Here is a 23,904-nt window from a genome sequence, read left to right as displayed (position 1 = left end):
TTTTTGACATATGTTTTTTGACACTTTTTTGACATATGTTTTTTGACACTTTTTTTGACATATGTTTTTTGACACTCTCGTTAACAGTAAATCATAGAAACAGGTGGCCTTTACATCATCTGCCCTATAGATCGCTAGGTCCGAAAGGAGAACTTTTTTTTAATGGAAAGTAAATTGAAATTGACTGTGCTGTCCATGAAAATATTGACGCTTTTTAAATTTAAGTTTTTCAAAGCAAAGAAACTTTTCCGATTAATTAATAAAAGTACTTGATTTAATAAATTTTTGAATAGTAACTTTTGAATATTTCAGGAGTTTCTATTCTTAAATTTGTCTTTCTATAATATAGGATATCAATTATTCCTAACACAGAAAAAAAAAAAATAAACTGACGCCATCATTTTTTGTTGTTGGTAGTATTGTTTCCTTTTGTTTCAAAACTATATTTAAAAAAACACACTCACATTATGATGTAAGTGATATAACAAAAATTACACAAAAAACTGAAATCCCAAAGCTAATGGATTAAAGAAAAACCCAACTAATTTAACAATTTAATTCACGCTGTGCAGATGAATCTCAATTACTGACCTTGACCTCGCGGTTGACATGGCTTTGATGGCTCAAAAGCAGCCTTCATTACAAGTATGATGATACGTGACTTAGTAAAATAAATAAATTTTAAAAAATTGGAGTATTGGATTTGGAATATTACAGAAACATTTGTTTGTTTGTTTGTTTTTATCGGATAAAAAAGGCAACAACAATGGATGACTAAATCTAGCCAATCAGACAATGGATTCACACAAACAATTCACTTTTATGAAACAGAGTATCAGACAGACGTTTATTTGTGTCACTAAATAAACAAGGAATGTTGACTCTATCGATCTGTCTTCATTAGTGTTTGTTGAAGGGCGCCCTTCTGGGGCTTGATACCATCGGGAGTGCGCCCCTTTCTCTTCTCGTTTGGCTCACACGAGACTCAAACACAAAACGGGTACAACAAAACATCAACGAAATCTGCATTGGAATCAGGGGCGTACCTGACGTGTTTAAGGGTACAAAGGGGTACCCTTTTTTTTTAGAAGAGGAGGAGTCTAATAGAAATTTTAGTGTAAAAAAAAGTATTTTTTGGGGGGATCAAAGAAGACAGGTGTTTATACTTGTGCAAGTCAACACTTTGGCTGCCTAAAAGGAGGAACTCCTCAATACAGTGAAGACTAAGACTAAGACTGCTTAATTGATCCTTACGGAAATTTGTTGTGATTACAAGGACTCTTTTCTCATATAAAGACAACACAACAGAAAAATACACATAAATACAACAGACAATATAAAGAGTTCATTCAGCGACTACACACAGGTATCTTGGTGCATTTCATTTTCCCTGATCAATGAGTGGCGGTGATAGAGTCTGACCGAGTGAGGTACAAACGAGTTTTTGTACCGCTCCGTTCTTGTTTTGATTGACAGCGTGAAGAGACGAAAGCTGAACTGGCTCGGCCATATTTCAAAACGTGACTCACTTTTAAGGTCCAGTGGAGGGAGCACGAAGAAAGGGTCGTCCAAAGAAAGTAGGCTGGACACAGGCCGGTCTTAGGCCACTGCAACCTATGTGGTCACAGTGGGCCCCGCGCTTTCATAGTCCCCGCGCTAATTCTAGGTGTAACCATTAAATTGCAAAATATATACGAAAAATTCCTGGAAATCTCCTGAATTTATTAAAATCTCCTAGAAACTCATAAAAATCTCCTGAAAAATTAGACATTTGTGGGTTTCATTCATTGCGGAAAACGCCAATTGATAAAAGAAAAAAAATCATTGTCAGCTTTCATGTAATAAAATGTAGTAATCGGGCGAATTTTCACCTTAATCGGAAGTTCCAATACTTTATTTACTTTTATAGTCACTGGCATATAAATATGTCATAGATTGCAAGGTTCGTAAAGTTAATTTGATCCGCAATTTTGTACTTAGTTAAGAATGAATAAAATTCAAAGTCGATTTTATTTTCTAATACAAAATCTTAATTTTCACCTACTATCCTTATTCCCACCCAGACTAGGCCCCGCGCAATCAGTTTCGCATAGAGCCCCGCAACTGTTAGGACCGGCCTCTCTCTTGATGTCCTGCTAAGAACAGATGCTGACCGGGAAAAGTGGAGGGATATGGTTACTCAAACCTTCACAGCAGCCCTACGACGAAAGATTATGCTGATAAGATATTTTTATCTCCTAGACAGTATCCGAGTCTTAAAGCTTTTCACAGTTGAGTTAAAAAAAAAAAAGTTCCGGATCGATGCTTCTTCTCCTGAGAACCTTTCCCATGAATCAGCCATGACTCCATTCCAAGACTAAGAGACTAAGACTAGTTGATTGATCGTTATTGGACATTTGTTTTGATTACAAGAACTCTTTTCTAAAATAAAACAACAAATGCAGCTATAACATTGTGTAAACGGATGTGACAATCGTAGAGGAAAATGTGCACAAGTTTGACACATATCTCAAGGTTAAGAAGTTCATATGAATAAATTAAACCATTCATTCATAAAACAATATAAATGAGCCATTCATTTCTTCTGCGAGCAATACCCGGTCGGTGACGTGCTGCTAACTGGCCCCCTCGAAACTTCTGCCTACACTGCAACGCAAAGTAGCAGATTATAAATCCCACTTGAGGACATCTTCCTCGTTCTCATTGTTATGTTGGAGCGTTCAGATGACTAGACCAATATACGAGATGAACTGCGCAGTGGTTTCCAAATCAGGGAGCTCTCCAAATAGTTTTCTTTCTATTGTGGTGCTTAAAGGCCAGTGACTTGTTCGGGTTTCTTGATAAAGAATGTTAAAAAAAAAAAGGAAAAATACATATTGTCAATTTATATACCAGAATACATATCTGTGGCATTTTACGTCTCGAGAGACGATCTTTTCCCTTTGCAACTTCTTGTGTGACTAAAGAGGCCAATCCTTGATACACAGCTGCGATCGCAGGTTGGGCATATATAATCACCAGGCGCCGTTGCATTTTTCACCCTTCTTTCTGCTTCTGTTGTGTATGACATCTGCAATCTGTGACCCTTCCTTTATGCTCTCTCTCCATGTGGATCTGTCCAATGCCACCTCTTCCCAGTTGCCAGTGTCAATTTTGAAGAGCTTTATGTCGCGTTTGCATACATCCGTATTACGTAAAAGTGGATGACCAGCGGCTTTCCTGCCTTCTATTAGATCGCCATACAGAATACATATAAAACTTCAGAATACTGAATATCACCGCCACTCACTAATCAGGGAACATGAAAAGCACCAAGATACCTGTGTGTAGTAGCTGAATGAACTCTTTATGTTGTGTCTGTTGTATTTAGGTGTATTTTTCTGTTGTGTTGTCTTTATATGAGAAAAGAGTCCTTGTAATCACAACAAATTTCCGTAAGGGTCAATAAAGAAGTCTTAGTCTTAGTCTACTTTTTTTTTTTTAATTCATAGTATTTTATTTCCTCAACAAATATAAACACATCGTCTGCAAAAAGTTTCTTAGAGCTGGTCACGTGACACGGAGCAGACGTAGAACAAGTGACGTCTGCATTGCATGAGATAAGTTTTAATAGAACTCTAGTCACTCGCTGATGTCCTTTCATAAGAAAAGTTGTAGGCCCATTAGTATCCAAAATAATTCTTTTTTCTTTTGTAAATACAATTTAAAAAAAAACAAAAAGGATAGCAACATATTTATTTAAAAAATTACAGGTTGGCGCAGCCTATATTTTACTAAAAGACGACTTTCCCGAGAAGGTATTTTAATTTTAAAACTTCTTACAGGAATTTGGTGCATAAAAAGAGTAAGAGTCGAGAGCTTTCAAAATATAGGGGAATTTAAGCTTGGGTCAAAACAAAATGCTACAAAAATTTGCAAATATTACTGATTCTATTAGCAGTCTTGGCAAGGACTGTAATTGAAAGAAAACAACAACAACAACCTTAAGGTTACATAAATACAAATTACTCACCAACGAGCTTATCTGCAGAGGTGAAGATAACGACCAATGTCAAGGTTAATGAAAGGAACGACAACCTCATGTCGTCTGCTATACTCTTGCCAACTCTTGCCAAATAATCCACACCGAGAACAGCTCCTCTACGAAAAAGAAACATTCCAAAATGTATTTCGGAACTATCCCGCAACTCTCAAGTCCAGATAGCTAAACCCGGCTGACCTCATAAAAATTTCAGCAATTCTGTCAGCCAGCATGAGAAGGAAATTGGTTGAAGTTGGAGCTCCCCCTGATCATAGTTCACTGGTCACATCGTCTGCTAAGTTTCTATTATTTAATTAAACGTATTTAGATGGTCAACAAGGAAGATAAGCGCACATGTAAATGTCAGGTTTTATAACTCTCACAGATAGGCAATTTCAAAACGCATTTAAAATAATATTTAATTTAGGTCTATATTGAGCAGAAGCTTTTAATATAGTAAAGAAAACATTCGTTGAATAAGTTTGTCAAAATACTATTTGTATATTTTGTACAATCATTGTTCTTATTTTTACATAAAGAATATTAAAAATAGCCAATCTATTCGTATTTGTGTATACCTCAGCTGACTTTGACCTAAATTGCGCTTTTGACCCAAATTTACCGCATTACAGGATTGACTTCACATTCAGAAATGGAAGTTCAGCTTTCTTTCAACACCGATTGTTGTAATATTTCAAATATTTAAAAAGATCTAATGACAGTCCTAGGTATCACATTTAAAGACCGAATCACAAACCAAGAGAGAGACAGTGTTACTGAAGCGATTGGACCCTACGATGACCTGCTAACTATAGTAAAAAAAACGCAAGCTAAAAATCAAGGCCATATTACAAGGTCTTCGGGGTTCGCAAAGACCTTCCTTCGGAGAACAGTACCAGGAAAATGAAGAAGAGGCAAAAAAGCGATGGAAAGATAACAAAAAAGAATAGACGGGGCATTCCATTGAAAGGCAGAAAGGCAAAAGATAAAGAGGAATGGAGACAGATGGTCAGCAAATCTTGCATGGTGCCCCAACGGTCCAACAGACTAAGAGAAAGGTAAAGGTAAAAATGACAGGTATAAAAGACATGCACATTTCATCTTTTAAAAAAAAAGCGTATTTTTAGATATTAATTTAGTATAAAGTCAGATAAGTAAGACCACAAGAGAGATAATTTAGAGCACCATGAGAGAAAATTTAAACACAAAGAGAGAAAATTAAGGATAGAAAAAGAGACAATTTAGAACACAAAGAGAGATAATTTAGAACACAAAGGGAGACGATTTAAAGCATTAAAAGAGGTAACTTACGATGAGCCAAAAAGTTCATTTATGAGTTTAATTATTTTCATTACCACAACCATTGAGTTGGTTAAAAGAGTACTAAAATGAAATAAACAAAATGACACGCTCCGAATTATACAGTGTATATGTTATTAAATAGCACACAGTCTTAGAAACAAGGGAAATTACACAAATGAATTAAAAAAAACGCGCTACTAATAAATAAGATTAATAGGGTTATATTATTTTCTAGATTATAACTGTACACATTTTCGTATGTTTTACGAGTCTGATATCTAGCAAGTTCAATCCCATTCGCGCCATGAATGGGGGGGGGGGGGGGGACACCGTTCAATAGCTTTCATATGTCTCATTATTGCAAGATTTATCTTGTAAAATGTTTTACATGTCTTGGATATTCCTACAGAGTCGAAGATCGTTTATTTCCTAATCCAAACCTAAGTATGAACCCGGTACCATTGAACGACAGTCCAGCGCGCAAACCGCACGACCAAGCAGCCATCCTTCCATTAGCTTAGTAAATGAAATATAAAGCAAATTTAATTATTTACTAATTGATTAACTTATCGATTTAAAAAAATGATTGTTTGTTGTCATCGACAATAATTAATTGTGCTACGTTTTCAACTTGATTCGAGATTTGAAAGTGGGAGAAATATCGTGTTCAAGACATTGACGAGACAGACAGACAGACTGACAGACAGACGGAATGAGTTGATATAAGCTTGGTAAAAAACACGGCGACAAAAGATAATAATCTAGCTTAAATTGTTTCTTTGTGATGTGCTATCATACTACTAGGTATTGTGTGTGTGTGTGTGTGTCGATAGCAAACAAAAGCCACTCAAATCTTTCATAAGTAAAGTTTCCCCTTTCAGAACTTGTGGTGTAAAAGTCATCTGTTTCTGTGGCCTACGGTTAAAGAGGGTGTCATGTGGCCAGCACAACGACCAACCGCCTTTACATTTCCCCAACTTATGTCAGGTACCCATTAAAGCTGGGTGGACTCAGAGGCGCCCAAAGATCCCGTAATTAAAAATCCCAGTCTTCACCAGGATTCGAACCAGTAACCCTCGGCTTGGAAGCCAAGCGCTTTATCGCTCAGCCACCAAGCCTCCACAAATCATTCCTTTTTCTTACAATTGATATTTTACAGAACTACGTTCTTCCTCTCAGATAAATATCGGGTAAATCTCAGTTTAATCTCGGTTAAATCTGCAGGCATGTGATATTCTTTGCATTGTCATTTTTTTGTGTTCCATTGTTTGATTAACCGCCTATGTGTCCAACATGGCATCTTTTTAGCATTCATCTTTCCGTAGGCCCGGATACAAGGAAGGGACAGATCATGGTTGTGGGAGGGGGTGGGGGTGGAGGAAAGGGAGATAACGAGACAAGGGAAGACCACTCGAGACAAAAGCCTCTAATAGCCTCCAAATTGTGAGCTAATGAAGAACACAGGGAGAGGAGAGAGAGAGAGAGAGAGAGAAGGAGAGAGCGAGAGGACCAGATAAGAGAGGGAACGTGCGCCCAACAAAATCTCACATGCAGTCTTCCGTAGTCCAGTTCGGTCAAGCCTTCCCCCCCCCCCACTGACCCTCATGGCTTAATAATGTGAAGTGGTTTATTCATTTCTTCTCTGGAGAATTACCATCTGCTCCGAGGGATCGCGGGTTCAAATTTCGATGCAACGTTAGGCACTGTCAGGGTGCACAATTTTTGTTGGGCTTTTGGCATTTCTGGCCACCCCCTCCCCTCCTTTTATCATCCAGTTAGCTGATTACAAATTAATATTTAGGCGTAGTCTGCAGACGTCCATGCGATATCATCGCATTGCCATTTGTTATTTTCTTTTACAAAGCTTCTGTCTGTCTGCTTGTCTGTCTGTAAAAAGTTTGTACACGTTCTTTTCCCCACGCCAATTGTCAGATCAAGTTGACACTTTGCACAATTATTCATTGACAACAAATAGAATACATGAATAAATAACAAATAGTAATAGTAATAATAATAATAATGATAATAATAACATCCTCGTTGCCTGTCAGAGGGCGGTACTGCTGCAGACCTTCCACATCACCAGAAAATTTCTCAGTGGAAACTGTTAAAGGGACTACGATGAATCTTGTTTCTCTATTAACGAAACTCGACCCTGGCAGCGCCAGAGAATGAATACTCATTCATTTCTAACATAAAAAAATAATAATAATTATAATGATAATAATAAAGCTTGTCTTTGAGTCAAAAAATTAATGAGGAATGCAGTATTTCCATGGTTATGCAGTCCCAGCTGCGACCTACATATTTTGCACATCTAGCGCAGGCATAACCATTGAATCAATAACAAACAAATTATAAATTAGTCAATTAATTACAAGTGCGCTATACAAAAGCAATTAAAAACAAAGATTTTTTAAAAGAATTACTTTCTATTACTTTGCAATCCAACGAGCCAAAGATTTGATTTAGATTTTAATGTGACCCAAACTAAATTTGGTGGCTAGAACCGGAGAAGAAAAAAATATTAAAAAAAATAATGGAAGGTTCTAAAACTTTATTTGTTTGAACCATGGTTTGAACATATATGTCTATGCTTTGAACATTACATATGCTTGTGTGTAATAAAAATGTGAACTTCTATTAACCTTATTTTCGAAACGAAAAGTTTGTCAGCTGTAGCTTTATTACGTTGAACTTTTTTAGCGTCCCCTGAAAGGGGAAAAGCCGCTATCAGTTTGGTGTAGTCTGTCCGTCCGTCACGTTTAGATGTTTAGATGTTTAAAACTAGAAAAGCTATTGAAAATACAAATTTCACCATATTTCGCAGCTTTTAAAAAATAAGGGTAACGGCTACTTCTGAAAGCAACCATTTTATTTTTGAAATTAGTAAAAAAAAAAATACACAACTTTTAAACGAATACTTCATCTTCTTCTTCTAGCCAGCTTTATTACTGCTGAGCTGTCAGCTCTTTTGCAGATTGTGCCAAGGAAAAAAAAGTGTCCTGTTTTCTTCAGTTGTTCAGCATTGCCTTACAGGGTGTTGGTTATGTTGGGCTGTAGTGGTAGTGGGGTCTGCCTAAGGTGGATTAGGAAGGGGCATTCAAAGAGGATATGGTTTACGGTTTCAAAGGGGTGGGCGCAGTGTCTGTAAACGCATACATAAAAATGGAAAAAAAAATACTAACAATAAAATAACAATGCTTACATTTTTTTGACACTGAAAATAAAATCGTATTTGTCACATAAACAACATTTGTTTTTCTTTTAGTGATATTCAAATGGATATTGCAATTACAATCGGAAAATCTTCTTAGCATTTTTGAATTCGATAGATGCAATACGTTGGTGGTTTAGACTAGTACACAGAGAATAGTTCAATTAATCGGACTGGGTTTAACTTTTTGTAATATCAAAAATATCGAATTAGCCCTTTGAAATCCAACGTAAAGTGGGTTTTAAAAACTAGCTCACATGTTATGAGACAGTCTTTTAGACCATATATTTCATGTTTTTCCAGGGTGGAGACTTTACTGTCTTTTAGACCATATATTTCGTGTATTTCCAGGTTGAAGTTTTTAGACCATATTTCCAGGGTGGAGACTTTACTGTCTTTTAGACCATACAATTCATGTTTTTCCAGGGGGGAGACTTTACTGTCTTTTAGACCATATATTTCGTGTATTTCCAGGTTGAAGTTTTTAGACCATACATTTCATGTATTTCCAGGGTGGAGACTTTACTGTCTTTTAGACCATACAATTCATGTATTTCCAGGGTGGAGACTTTACTGTCTTTTAGACCATACAATTCATGTATTTCCAGGGTGGAGACTTTACTGTCTTTTAGACCATACAATTCATGTATTTCCAGGGTGGAGACTTTACTGTCTTTTAGACCATACCATTCATGTATTTCCAGGGTGGAGACTTTACTGTCTTTTAGACCATACAATTCATGTATTTCCAGGGTGGAGACTTTACTGTCTTTTAGACCATACAATTCATGTATTTCCAGGGTGGAGACTTTACTGTCTTTTAGACCATACCATTCATGTATTTCCAGGGTGGAGACTTTACTGTCTTTTAGACCATACAATTCATGTATTTCCAGGGTGGAGATTTTACTGTCTTTTAGACCATACAATTCATGTATTTCCAGGGTGGAGATTTTACTGTCTTTTAGACCATACAATTCATGTATTTCCAGGGTGGAGATTTTACTGTCTTTTAGACCATACCATTCATGTATTTCCAAGGGGGGAGGACAAACGCCTTTATGTCGCCCTGCTGTGAATACTTACATACAATGAGGTTAGTGAACCGAGGACTGTCATTCCAGGTTTCATATTCCTAATCAAAATCATGATGCACCATGACAAGTTGCAGGACTCCAACCTTTGGATATGCAGATGAACCACTTGATCAGCTTAAATTTGGGTTTAGCTTCAAATTCACACCACCATTCAAAGATGTACCAGAAGAGATGTGACAAATAATGTTTAATCTTTATTGGCGAGCGACTATCTAGATCAAGAGACCATATTCCAGAATCGTTCAACTAGAAGTCTTCACCAGAGATCATATTCTGAAATCGTTCAATAGGCAATTTCCACCAACAGACCATATTCCGGAATTGTTCTACTGGAAGTCTCCACCAAAGATCATATTCTGAAATCGTTCAATAGGCAATTTCCACCAAGAAACCATATTCCGGAATCGTTCTACTGGAAGTCTTCACCAGAAATCATATTCTGAAATCGTTCAATAGGCAATTTCCACCAACAGACCATATTCCGGAATCGTTCTACTGGAAGTCTCCACCATAGATCATATTCAGAAATCGTTCAATAAGCAATTTCCACCAAGAGACCATATTCCGGAATCGTTCTACTGGAAGTATTCACCAGAAATCATATTCTGACATCGTTCAATAGGCTATTTCCACCAACAGACCATATTCCGGAATTGTTCTTTAAGTAACTAAAGAAACTATATTCCGGAAGTGTCCAATTGCACGTTGAAAATCCATTCATGTTTTTTTTTTGTTGACTTTTTGTACATCAACTGTAACCTAACAGCACACATGGATACATGTCTTTGTCTCTCTCTCGTTTGTCATACTAGCAGAAGTTTGCTCGTATGGAGCGGGAAAGACGTGGCGTAGTGTTACTCTGGTGACCTTTGACATCACAGGAAATTCGTGCAGGGAATAAAAAGGAAGCCTGCAATATATCACTACGCCTGGAGCTCCAATCCCAATGATTGTGTGCGTGCGTGCGTGTGTTGAGGGTTGACTCCATATATAATATGACGCTAGCAGCGATAACTTACTGTGTTATGGTGAGTCATGATTTTATGAATCTGTGTGTGCAGTTTTAATCACCTTGTTTCTTATGCGAAGACAAATATTGTATCGAAGATCATTTGCATACCCATTTAACCTAGCGTCCGAAAATGTTTGTTTCGTTGATGTTTTGTTTTTCTGTTTTTCAAAAAATGTGCCGAGACAATCCAGTTTAAAGGATACATATAAAACATACAACGTAACATGCAAATGAATAGGAATACAGCAGGGGCATTCACAAGAAAGGGGCTCCCACAACAATTTTACTTTTTATTAAACTTTTTTTTTCGCACTTTTTTTTACCAACAATTCTTTAAATCTTACAGTTGGCAACACTGTCGGGTTAGAGCCCCCTGATCTAATTCCATGTGTTAGACGAGTAATGATTAAACAATGTTATTTTGAACAAAAACAAACTCACTACAAAAACACGTCTTTTCACTTTAACAATCTGGAGTCGTGTGTCCTACCAAAGACCGATGACGACAAAGCCGTTTATCTTGCACCATTCACACTATATAGCCACCAACCAAATTGCTAACATCTTCCCACCGTCACCATAGAAACACAAACACACACACACACTACATTACATGAGTACTTCAAAATATTTAATAGACAAGCCTTATGGACACGCGTATCACATGGTGACAGCCCTGCTCTGCGTATCACATATTAACAACCCTACTCTGCGTATCACATGTTGACAGCCCTGCTCTGTCTATCACATATTAACAACCCTACTCTGCGTATCACATGTTGACAGCCCTGCTCTGCGTATCACATATTAACAACCCTACTCTACGTATCACATGTTGACAGCCCTGCTCTGCGTATCACATATTAACAACCCTACTCTGTGTATCACATGTTGACAGCCCTGCTCTGTCTATCACATATTAACAACCCTACTCTGCGTATCACATGTTAACAACCCTACTCTACGTATCACATGTTGACATCCCTGCTCTGCGAACATGGTGACAGCCCTGCTCTGCGAACATGGTGACAGCCCTGCTCTGTATACCACATGACGACAGCACTGTTCTGTATACAACATGACGACAGCACTGTTCTGCCTTCCATGTGTTGACAGACCTGCTCTGACTACACGATGACAGCCCTGCTCTGCGTACCAAATTATGACCGCCCTGCTCTTGTGTAGTAACAATGCGATGCAACATGCCAAGAAATTAGCCTCATAAGTCACTATCAGAAGTAACAGATACACGTTTCAACATAAACCAAGACAAGCAATCAATAAACAAAGATGTAAAGTTCCGTGGGTTTAATTCCCACAGCTAATCTCCAGGATCGTAACCTATCTAGAACGATGTTTTGGTGAGAATCTCAAGGCGTCATGAGACCTAGAGCCGGCCACACGACTAAGTGAGACTAGAAGATAAATGATGTCCGGACTTTCTTTTTGTCTGGTTACTTTTTTTTTATAGCCCATCCCCCCTCCCAAATGTGCGTGTGAGAGACTGTGTGTGTGTGTGTGGGGGGTGTAGACTAGAGAACTCTTTCTGTTAGTCGCTATGATGAATGCTGGGATACAGGCTAGTATACAGATGAATGATGAATGCTGGGATACAGGCTAGTATACAGATGAATGATGAATGCTGGGATACAGGCTAGTATACAGATGAATGATGAACGCTGGGATACAGGCTAGTATACAGATGAATGATGAATGCTGGGATACAGGCTAGTATACAGATGAATGATGAACGCTGGGATACAGGCTAGTATACAGATGAATGATGAACGCTAGGATACAGGCTAGTATACAGATGAATGATGACTGCTGGGATACAGGCTAGTATACAGATGAATGATGAATGCTCTGATACAGGCTAGTATACAGATGAATGATGAATGCTGGGATACAGGCTAGTATACAGATGAATAATGAATGCTGGGATACAGGCTAGTAAACAGGTGAATAATGAATGCTGGGATACAGGCTAGTACACAGATGAATGATGAATTCTGGGATACAGGCTAGTATACAGATGAATAATGAATGCTGGGATACAGGCTAGTAAACAGATGAATAATGAATGCTGGGATACAGGCTAGTACACAGATGAATGATGAAGACATTCCGTGGTCCTTCTAAACCCGATCATTAAGTTCAACTCTCTTATCAACTTACTTCAGAAGTCGCAAATGGCGTAGCTTGTGGAGGGGTGCAGTAGAGTAGTATTAATAGCAATGAGGCATATGAGAAATACTAATTACTAAAACCAAAGTTTCTCCAGTCGGCACTTCGTCCAGTCCCCTGGACCAGTTTCAGCTGATATGTCGACGCTGTCAAAAAGTGTTAGATTAATCCATTGTAAACATTTCAAGACATTGGGGGTGGTTTATTATCAGAGCAAGGAGACAAGGAGATACAAAGGTGGAACTGGAAGACTGTTGTAATGACACAGGACGCGTAGAAGTTGGGTTTAATCGTGGTTTTCCTTAGTGACGTGACGAGTAATTAAAAAAGTAGGAGAACGGAACTAGAGAGAGTAACGGACAATACGCCTTAGAGGACGACGCTAGGCTAGCGACGACAGAGGACTGTGCCCTTTTATTGTTCATTAATATATTTGAAGTTATCAGCCTGCGTTATCAAAAATATTCATTGTTAATCTGTTGTTGTGTCTTCAACGAACTGGCATGCAACATCAACATCTAGAATCTATAATTATCAACAAAACAGACCATCAACACTGTGAACATTTTCAACTTTTGGCAACTACGCCCCTAAATTACGCCCCTATACTACGCCTCTAATGTACTAAGATAAGAGCTTAAAGGCAGTAGCATATCAAGATAGCCGTAAGTCCAAGCTAGGAAATATGATGGTACAGCCTTCTACCGTAGGTTAAGTATAATATTAATATATAAACCAAATCGAGTCATCCTGTATGTATCAGGACATGTACAAAAGGAGTTCTAAGGCTTAAGTATAAGTGACAATTAAGGAAAGACTTCTAGCAAGTACAACACGTGAGCTCGATGCATTTCAATCAAACTTTTCTAAAAGGACCCTGTCGGCTCCTCACGGTTATGGGCCCATGACGAAAATTACCCCCCCCCCTTTTCACGCCAAAGTTGTTGACAGGCTTAAGTATAAGTGACAATTAAGGAAAGACTTCTAGCAAGTACAACACGTGAGCTCGATGCATTTCAATCAAACTTTTCTAAAAGGACCCTGTCGGCTCCTCACGGTTATGGGCCCATGACGAAAATTACCCCCCCCCCCTTTTCACGCCAAAGTTGTTACTCCACTGCTTAACGGAGTTACTTACAAGTATGTATCAGATGCAATTGTTCAACTATAGAACCCCATTTTTCCCTCCCTTATTAATGAGTAATAAGGGGTCGTTCGTAAATGACGTCACTCAAAAATCGACCTTTTTGACACCCCCCTCCCCAGGGGCGTAACTATGGATTTGGGGGCCCGGGGGGATTGACCTCTTTGGGGGCCCCTTGCATTTTGACATTCGACATATGACATGAGATAATGTACGCAAAAATATATAAGCCTCAAATCAAATTGGTTCAGTATATCAGTAAACTTAACAAAAAGTAATCATCAAGACTCTTTTAATGAATAATACCGTTGTTTATTAGTTAAATAATGCACAAGTGACAAATCTAAATTGATATCGCTTCACGTCGTGCATTCTGTGCAGCAAAGAAATCTATAACATCAACTACATCGATACTTTCTAGTATTTGTGACTTCACTGACATTAAAACCATGATAAGCCTTTCTTGCGTCATTGTGCTCCTGAGATACTTTTTGATGAGCTTGAGCTTTGAGAATGATCTCTCACATGACGTAATGGAAGTGGCCTGAGTTAGCGGTATTCGGAGGAGGTTGCAAAGTCTGAGCACACGTAATTCCCATATGAAGCCTGTTTCCTCAATATGTCTATTGGTGATTACTGTTTGTTGATGAAAAGTGCTCGTGCATCAATGACATCATTGAAAAAGCGATTTTCCATTTATTTCATCATACAAACAGGAAAAGTAGCACAGTTTGTCACAAGCGTGTCTTCTAACAGGTGTCTTGGTTCAAGAAGAAACCCAAAGGTATCCATTTTCTTTCCAGAATCTGGAATCTGCCCTTCATCTCCATATGAAATCTGTCCAGCACTTCTGTCGCAACACGTTTGAATTGCAGTTGTATTGACAGTCCTACATTAGAACTCAACTTCCCATCAAGTCTTTTCATTCATATGGTTGTTTTGATTACAGGGAATCCATAGTATTCACTACCTTCTTTTGATTTTTCAATGGATTGGGTTTTTGTCAGTTTCGCATCATTTTGCAGAAAGCATGAAAGGTTACTAATTTCTTTAGCAGATTCCCGTATATGCAGTCCAGACTTTTGTAGTTTCTTCCGAACTATATTAATTGGGCACAGGAGCTTTGACCAGAATTCAAGATAGGCAAAAAATTCTTAATTTTCCACTGCATGAAGAAGATTCTGTGCTAATATTATATGGTATTACCTCATTGTTGGTTGTTTATGTTTTGTGCGAAAGCAAAAGGATTCAGAGTATACAAAAGTAGGAAAGATCCATATCTCGTTATGCTCGAATATAGAAATACTCCGATAAGTGGACTGCCGTATTCACCATCACAACTGCTGACGAGTAGAAGACTCAGGGAATCGTTCCAACTGATCACAAACTATTGAAACCATTGGTAGCTGAAAATGCAGAGACATTACTCAACGAACGACAGATGAAAAGCTAAGTGAAATACGATGCAAAAGCAAGACTACCTAAAGATTATTCTGTCGGAGAGTTCGTCTAGGTCAAATATGGCAGAAAGCAGTTGTCATAAAAAAAAATTCAGCACCCAGATCTTACATCATAAAGACAAACAATGGAATAACATACAGAAGAAATCAACGCTTTTTAAATAAGAGTTTCGATGAAGACATCTCTGGGTACTATGATACCGATGAAGACAATGAACTGCAAACTGTTGCTACAAACGAAACAGACAGTTATAGACCAACGTCTAGAGAACTTGTTCAGTCAAGACAACCAGAAGTGGACGAATTGTTAAAGTTCCTAGTAGACAGTGCCGGTCGCAGTGGGCGCCGCGCTTTCATAGGCCCCGCGCTAATTCCAAGTGTACATTATTAAATTAAACAATTATAACGTATATAAAATAACAGGGTTTTCGCGACCTCATGATTTTTCAGGGCCTCCAGGAAATCTCATGAAAAGGCAAAATATACGATAAAGTCCTGAACTTTTTTTGAATTTATTCAAATCTCCTGAAGAATAGACGAAATTGACGTTTTGGGGTGCCAATAAATAAAAAGTGGCATTGCGAGCTTTCATTTGATAAAAATTTATTGCAAAGACGAAAGTAGGCCTATTTTCTATTTCAAAAAATAATAATTTTGACATTATGCTTATCCCTACCCAGACTAGGCCCCGCGCAATCCGTTTCGCATAGGGCCCCGCAAATGCTAGGGCCGGCCCTGCTAGTAGATATCACTATTAAGAACTTTAAAAGGAAGGGTGTGATAATAACTTCAATAGGAAGGATGTATTAATATTATATGATATTACGTCATTATTTTTTGTTTATGTTTTTTGCGAAAGCAAAAGGATTAGATCATTAGATGTAAATAAAAAGAGAGAGTTTCCATTGGATTGAGGAAAGATGAATAAAGGGTTAATAACTCGAGTGTGAAGTTTAATTCTGAAATTATAGACGCCAAACCCGAATAATGGACAATTTTAGCATTGTTAAGAATAACTTTTAGTTATACTCGATTCTGTAAATTTTGCTTCAAGGTTAATTAGTGTAGCCATATAATACTCGTCATATAGATCTATTATTAGTAAGGTAACAAGATACCTGGAGTTCGCTGTATATCATGCAGTTTTATTCGTGGCAACAAAGTTTAAAATGGGTAATACATATCATCTTTAAAAACTGATCTGTGCGGCGAAAATATTTTAAAATATCTAGGTTTAGTCTTTGTGATAAATTTAATCCATAAATGTTGTATTAAAAAAAGACACCCATTGACACTATTTGTCAATCAAATATATTAATTTATGTATTTAAAAATAAATTTCGGACACCCATTTGGGGGCCCCCCTAGGTGGGGGCCCGGGGGGATTTTAAAATTCTCCCCCCCCCCATCCCCCCCTTAGTTACGCCACTGCCCCTCCCCCCCCTCGTCACAAAGTATCACAAATTCTCCGGAAATTTAAGATTAGTATTTTTGAGAAGAACAACGTGAAATTCTCAGTCGGCAGTGCCAACATGATGTTTTCAATTGAACTCCTCAAACAAGACTGAAATATCTCTATATTTTCAATGCTTTTTATTTGAGAATAAAACTACCTGAGAAGTTCATGTTTAGGCCTACCTAAAAAATGTTATTATTTTTCGAAGATTTTTGAAGATTTAAAAAAAAATATTTTATTTGTGTTTTTTTTTCTGAATTTTAAATTTGTGACGTCAAAAAATCGCTACCCCCCCCCCCCCCTTCACCCATGTCACATTTTCGCAAACCCTTCCCTCCCCCCTAGAGCGTGACGTCATTTACGAACGACCCCTAAGGTATGGTGGTCAGAAACAAACACACACTTGAAAACATTACAAACTATTGTCTACGTCACATGCACACTGCCAGATCCGACATTCTATAGAAACCGCCAGAACGTCTGGCAGTATTGTTTGGATTGCACACCTTGCCAGGTAACACATAAATCTGGATTTCTTTTCATTTTTCTGTTGCAAGCTAAAAAGAAGCAATACAATTAAATGCGTTGTGTCTAAGCCAAAGTTTTATTATAAGTTATCGATCTCAACATATTAATGTTTACATGTCTTGACCTACTTGTGACCTGCTATCACCTTGACTACATTAGAGTTTAATGCTGGCTTCTCTCTCTCACTCTCTCAATGACATCTATCTATCTATCTATCTATCTATCTATCTATCTATCTATCTATCTATCTATCTATCTATCTATCTATCTATCTGTCTGTCTGTCTGTCTGTCTGTCGGTCTGTCTGTCTGTCTGTCTGTCTGTCTGTCTATCTATCTATCTATCTATCTATCTATCTATCTATCTATCTATCTATCTATCTATCTATCAAGCAATCAATATATATATATATATATATATATATATATATATGTGTACATTCACACCAGACTCACTTATAATTTACATGTGAAAAGTTTATGTCAAATTGTTTTTATTTAATGATTTGATTGCCAGGGGAACAAAATAGTTTTTGTGTCTGTTTGTCTTTGCTATCTGTGTCTTGTATCTCTTTTGTGATGGTAAAATCACAAAATCTTGACCCAAAGGGTGATTTTTTCTTTCTAGAATATTTTTAGCTTTTTTAGGGCTGTTTGTCTCAAACAGCTGCCCTAATGGGTTTTTTTTTGCTAATGACTTTACCAGCAGCATTTAGGATTCTATGAATTTTAATTTAATTTTCAGATTGCCATACTAGGCAGTGATATTAAAGCTTAAAATATTGCAGATGTGAGCGTGATAAAACAGAGCCAAGGCCTTTTCGCTAACATTAAACGAAGACAGTTTTCTCAGTAATCGTAATCTTTGCTGCCCTTTTTGTTTTGTTGATATAATCAGTATTTGCAGTAAAATTTAGTTTATTGTCTAGGATAGTACCAAGGTATTTAAAAGTTTGCCCTATTTACAAATATAGATCGACGGACATTCATGAATGAACGCAGGGGGGCCACCTGTCCCGAACGATCTAACAAAAACATTGTATTGATTAAAACGTGCGTGAAAAAATGCACACAGACACAATTATATTACCTCAAAAAAGGAAGTGTCATTAATATTTTATTACGTAAATTTGGCACTACTAGCGGATCTTGGAGATTCGGAGCTCGTTAGGCAATCAAGTCTTGAAAAGTTTTGGCATAGGTCAGTTACGTTTTTCTAAAGACGCTACCCACACACACACTTTGTCAACGCTTCTCTGCCCGGTCCTTATTCCACACGTTTCTCGGCTCTCCTACACTTTTCCCTCCTATCACATTTCTCTGCCCTGTTTCTATATATCTTGCCCCCCCCCCATTTAGATATATTACATAGATGTAATAAAACGTGACCTCAAATCAGTGAACATCAATCCTGACAATTGGGAAGACATAGCTCTAGACCGCAACAGATGGAGAGAGACAGTGACCAAGAAAGCTTTGGACAGTGAAAGTACATGGGTCTCAGCTCAGGAAGAAAAACGTACAATCCGAAAAACGGCCAGCTCCTCTACCACCAAAGCAAAAGCCACCTTAATCTGCGCTATTTGTGGACGGGAGTGTCTCTCCAAAATAGGGCTCCACAGCCACACGAGGAAGTGTGCTCTGAGATGAACCATAGTCGTTCTACGACTGAAGGAGGCCAATGGCCAATGAATGAATAATATATATCTTCCCTGCTTCTATACCTCTCTCTGTCCTCCAATATATATCTCTCTGCCCTCCTTTAGTATAACTCTCTGCAGTCCTCCTATATCACTGTCCTACTTCTATATATCTCCGTCCTCCTTCTATCTCTCTGCCCTCCTTCTACACCTCTCTATGCCCTCCTTCTATATCTCTCTCTGCCCTCCTTCTATATATCTCTGCCCTCCTTTTATATATCTCTGCCCTCCTTCCACATATCTCTCGCACCACAAAGAGAAAGACTAAATGCTTATTCCATATGCTGGGACAAATTCTGTCAAGAGCTCCTTCCCTAGTGCCATTAGATCATTGAACATGCAAGACCAGAGTATCAGATAAATACGTAAAGTGTCTAATTATCTTTTACATTGTCATTACAAATTAGATTATACTAGATGTATGTAAGTTCGCTTACCTTCTATATTAGTCTCTGATCTGTTTAATGTTTAGTATGTCCGCGAGGGGAACTCACTCGTACAAGAGGCACGATAATCACCTGACCTAAAGTCGAGTGACACAGCTGGCTCGGGTCACACTAGATCTATGTAGACAACTTGATCAACACTAGAAGTACTAAATAACACTCCCGGCCTGCACTTTTAATGTGTCGATCAAACTGTGTTGATTAGAACATGTTTGTGTACTTGTAAATCATGTCTTCAACACAACGAGAGTCCAGACCAAAGACAAAAAACAATGGTTTTTTAAAGAGAATGACTTAAAGCGAGGCAGCAACAGGTATCGTAATGTCACGTGGTAGGACAGATGTGTCACTCACTCCGTACCGCAGGAACTACTCAGCGCCGCGTTCTATTTACAACTGAATCCTAACGGACGTCCCCCGTCGCCCCCGCAAGCTGGCTACCACTTCCCTACGACGCCATTATTACCGCACGTGCTGCACAAGGCCGTGTGCTAGGGTATAAACTAAGCTTAGTTTACATTATCAATGGGTGTGTAGCTAAGTGAAGGTCAATTTTATATATATGTATATATATATATATATATATATATATATATATATATATATATATATATATATATATATATATATATATATATATGAAGCTGAAATCAGATGATTAATAAGCTATCACTTATAATATATATAAATGTAAAACGCGGCTGGATAACATAGGAATCTTTAGCATTCATTCACACACTTGTCGCTTTATTTGTAATGCATATTGAAATGTAATAGATGACTGCAGACTCATTGATTGGAGAAACAGGAATGGCCAATTAGATTACTGCATAACTCACCTCGTGACAGTACTTTGGAGCTTGGTTGGCCAATTTTGAGTTCAGGAGTATGAATCTCGGGAAAAACTTTAATTGCATTTATTACTTGTCACATCACATTGGTGGCTTATACACGTTGGTGGTCCTTGTTATATTTGTTTCAAGGGAGTGAAGCACATTTAATTTGGAATAAAACTTAACTTCTTTGCCTGCAAACACCTCGCTATCCTACTGAGCTTTGAAAAGTAAAATAATATTTTAAAACATTAGAACTATGTTTAATTTATATTTTAAAAAAGGTAATTGATGTTTACATTTGATTCAATAAAATAGGCACAACTCAAGGTTGAGCTAGACATCGCGCACCTACTATGTAGATCTATCATTTTGTCCTAACTCAGGTATCTGATGAGCTATCTGTCTGTCGCATAAAACCATGACGGCAACAGAAGTGGCCAGCAGTAGCAACAGGTGTTTGTAATTGACTTAAGAGTTGGGCTGTTTTTTTTTAAAATTTATGGCGTATTAATTTATCGAGTCTGTACAGTTGGAATTTTTCTCAGGATACAAAGTAGGCCTAAAGGGTGAAGTCTAGAAGTATTTAAAACAATTAGTTTGATCTTAATTGTTTTTGTTTGTTTTTTTGTTTTCACATTTCAAGTTTTAATAAAATTGTGTGATAGAAACATTCACACACATAGATCACAGCATGTTGACACATACACAGCCCGACCTTCCTTCACAGATCGATATATGTCTATATAAATGTGCTGCTTTGATGTGAGGGACAAGCTGTTGGGGTCTTGTTGCTGAGCAAAAAATAGCGATGACGAACAAAAGTTGACAGATACACACTACACACACACACCGCACACACACCCACACACACACACCGCACCCCCCCCCCCACACACACAAAGCTAGGTGACTACTCACATTTTGTCTTACGATTGTCGGTACAGTATTAGCTACGCAAACTCAAGGCAACATTTTTACAAAGCTTTAGTCAACTATACCTGTCTGTCTGTTCAAACGTTTGTACACATTCATTCTCCCACACCCAATCTCGGATCAAGCTGAAATTTTGTGCTGGCCACATAACATCCTCGTTAACCGTGGGTCACAGAAACATGATCTTTACATCATCTGCTCTATAGACCACAAGGTCTGAAAGTGGAACTTTGCTAAAATTTTTTACTATATTCTGTAAATTAAACAAAAAAAGTCTACCCCCCCCCCCACCCTTTTTTCCACTTGTTTTTATGAATATAAACAGAATTCCCATCATGCATTATTTCTATCAAAAAGTGATATTGACTTTTGGCAATCCTTCACCTTCACCTTAGTTTGTTGGACTGTTGGGGCACCACACAAGATCTGTCGACCGGAAGAGTTCTATTTCTTTTAAGAATGGACATTTTTTTTTTTTTAAATATAACTTTAAAGAGTTGTTAAACTGGGCACATTGTCCCAGACCTTTCTGTCTAATTTTTGTTTGTAGGAAAACATGACAAATTAGTCGGGTTAATAAGCATCTAGTTCCAGCGGTCTCTATACATTTCGCTTTGTTTCCACGGGCTACATGTAGCAGCAAATTATCAACGAAATACGACTAATGACATTAACAGCACTTTGCCCACCTCACACACCCACACACGAACACGCACAGAGCGACACACACAAACACACAGCTCCCTTGCCGAACTAGTTTTCAAACGCCATGCATATTTAATGTGGTTAGACTCAGAGGCGGCACGCGAAACCTTTAAAAAAAGCGAGGGCGGATTAAGTCAGCAGTGCTGGATTTACATAAAGGCAACATAAACTTTAGCTTGGAGCCTCCGACCCCCCAAAAATTATGAAGAAAAAAGCAAAGAAAAAATTGCATTTATATTGAATACTCACCAAATCGTCGTGAAATCTCAAATAGCTTAGGGCCTTATCAAGTCTAAGTCCGGCCCTGATTAAGTGGAAATGTAAAGACATTAAATGAAAAGTATTAGTAGTAAAAAAGCAATACGTGTCAAAAGTCCATTTATATGGAGATATTTATGAAAAGCTTCTTTTTTTTTTAGTGTAGAAGAGAGGAGAGGGAAGGGCGATTACTCTCATACCTACCCCCCCCCCCTTCTTTAGCCGCCATTGAAAACTGCTGTAAAAAGGTTAGCGCGTGATTTGGTATAATTATAGATGTTCTCACTGGGGGTCATGGTAGCCCATCACACGGAATGAAGTGTGTGATGTGTGCGTATCGTATAAGTATATTCAGACTTTAATAAACACTCTAGGAGTCTAGCCGCGGTTCACTCCGAGAGCGATTCCCATCACAAGGGAAAGACTTAAACCCTTAATGATGGGCTGGAGTTCAGTGGGGGACTGTGGAGCTGGTTTTTTTTTAAGGGTATTGAGGTTTTTAGGGCGCAAGAAGAAGGACGAGGGCGTTGAAGTGAACTCGTCCCGGAAAGTGGGCACACGTGTGGTGGCAAGGGATGGGTATTACTAGGTTTTTCTTATGAACTGATAATTGGTGGTTCTATATGTCCTGTATGGAAGTGGGGCTACGTAGGATCAAATCTTGACATTTTATTGCAGTTATTTAGCCATCACAATCTAATGTTTTCCTATACCATTTATGACGCCAATAATAAACCTCATAAAAACTTCATACGGTCTAGGCTATAGCCTAGGTTACCAAGAATGAAGCGGCTTTAGGATGAGAGAGAGAGAGAGAGAGAGAGAGAGAGAGAGAGAGAAAACAACAACTGCTTCTATCAGTTAGCCTTAAAACGTATGCATGGGTTGTGGCTAACTTTGCCGCCTAGGACTAAGCTTGTTTTTTTTTTCGTTCACACTAGATTCTACCCAGATTTAAGAACAAACCGAAACCAGTAATTAATTCATCTGGGCGCATAAATAGTCTTATAAATTGTCATATATGGTTTGTCAATATAATACAAACAATACAATACAAACACTTCCTCTCCAGTAAAAGCCTCTCTATGATATCTCGTTTCTCGCTCTCTCTATCTGCTTGTCTTTCTCTCTTCGATATCTCTTCAATCTTTCTCTTTATTCTCTCTTTGCTTTCTAGTTATCCTCTTTTCACTTTCTATACCTTTTCTTCTTTATCCAACAATAACACTGACCCCAATGTGTATTTATTTACAATTAGACCCTACCAAACTTTCAGATTAATTCATGAAACAAGAGTATTACAAAACTTATACACCTAAATGCAAACCTAAAAACTTTATAAGACTTTTGGAGGAAATAAAATTAAATAAAGTCATATAATGCACTTGTTTTGAGGCGCGGTGGCTGAGCGGTAAAGCGCTTGGCTTCTGAACCGGGGTTCCCGGGTTTGAATCCTGTTGAAGACTGGTATTTTTATTTCGGGATCCTTGGGCGCCTCTGAGTCCACCCAGCTTTAATGGGTACCTGACATTAGTTGGGGAAAAGTAAAGGCGGTTGGTCGTTGCGCTGGCCACATGACACCCTCGTTAACCGTAGGCCACAT

At 38.0% G+C, this 23,904-nt stretch overlaps 1 protein-coding gene across 2 annotated transcripts in view; it reads right to left on the bottom strand.

The window, feature by feature from the left end:
* The window catches only part of LOC106059131 (acid phosphatase type 7-like), a 38,245-nt gene extending 17,413 nt beyond the window's left edge, over positions 1–20,832 (bottom strand). The window contains exons 1-3 of one of the 2 annotated variants that reach the window (XM_056035622.1): positions 20,754–20,832; positions 20,409–20,615; positions 4,013–4,138 (exon numbers count right to left, since the gene is read on the bottom strand). In XM_056035622.1, coding sequence (XP_055891597.1) covers positions 4,013–4,082 — 70 coding nt within the window. In that variant the 5' untranslated portion in view covers positions 4,083–4,138; positions 20,409–20,615; positions 20,754–20,832. Of the gene's footprint in view, positions 1–4,012; positions 4,139–19,560; positions 19,993–20,408; positions 20,616–20,753 lie in introns of those variants that run through there. The other variant, XM_056035621.1, reaches the window with a different exon arrangement.
* Positions 20,833–23,904: the final 3,072 nt, after the last annotated feature.

The sequence above is a fragment of the Biomphalaria glabrata genome, chromosome 7 (genome assembly GCF_947242115.1).
Source record: "Biomphalaria glabrata chromosome 7, xgBioGlab47.1, whole genome shotgun sequence".
NCBI classification, from domain to species: Eukaryota; Metazoa; Mollusca; class Gastropoda; family Planorbidae; genus Biomphalaria; species Biomphalaria glabrata.
Note: the sequence above shows the minus strand (reverse complement) of the source record. Positions and strands in the feature narration are given on the sequence as shown.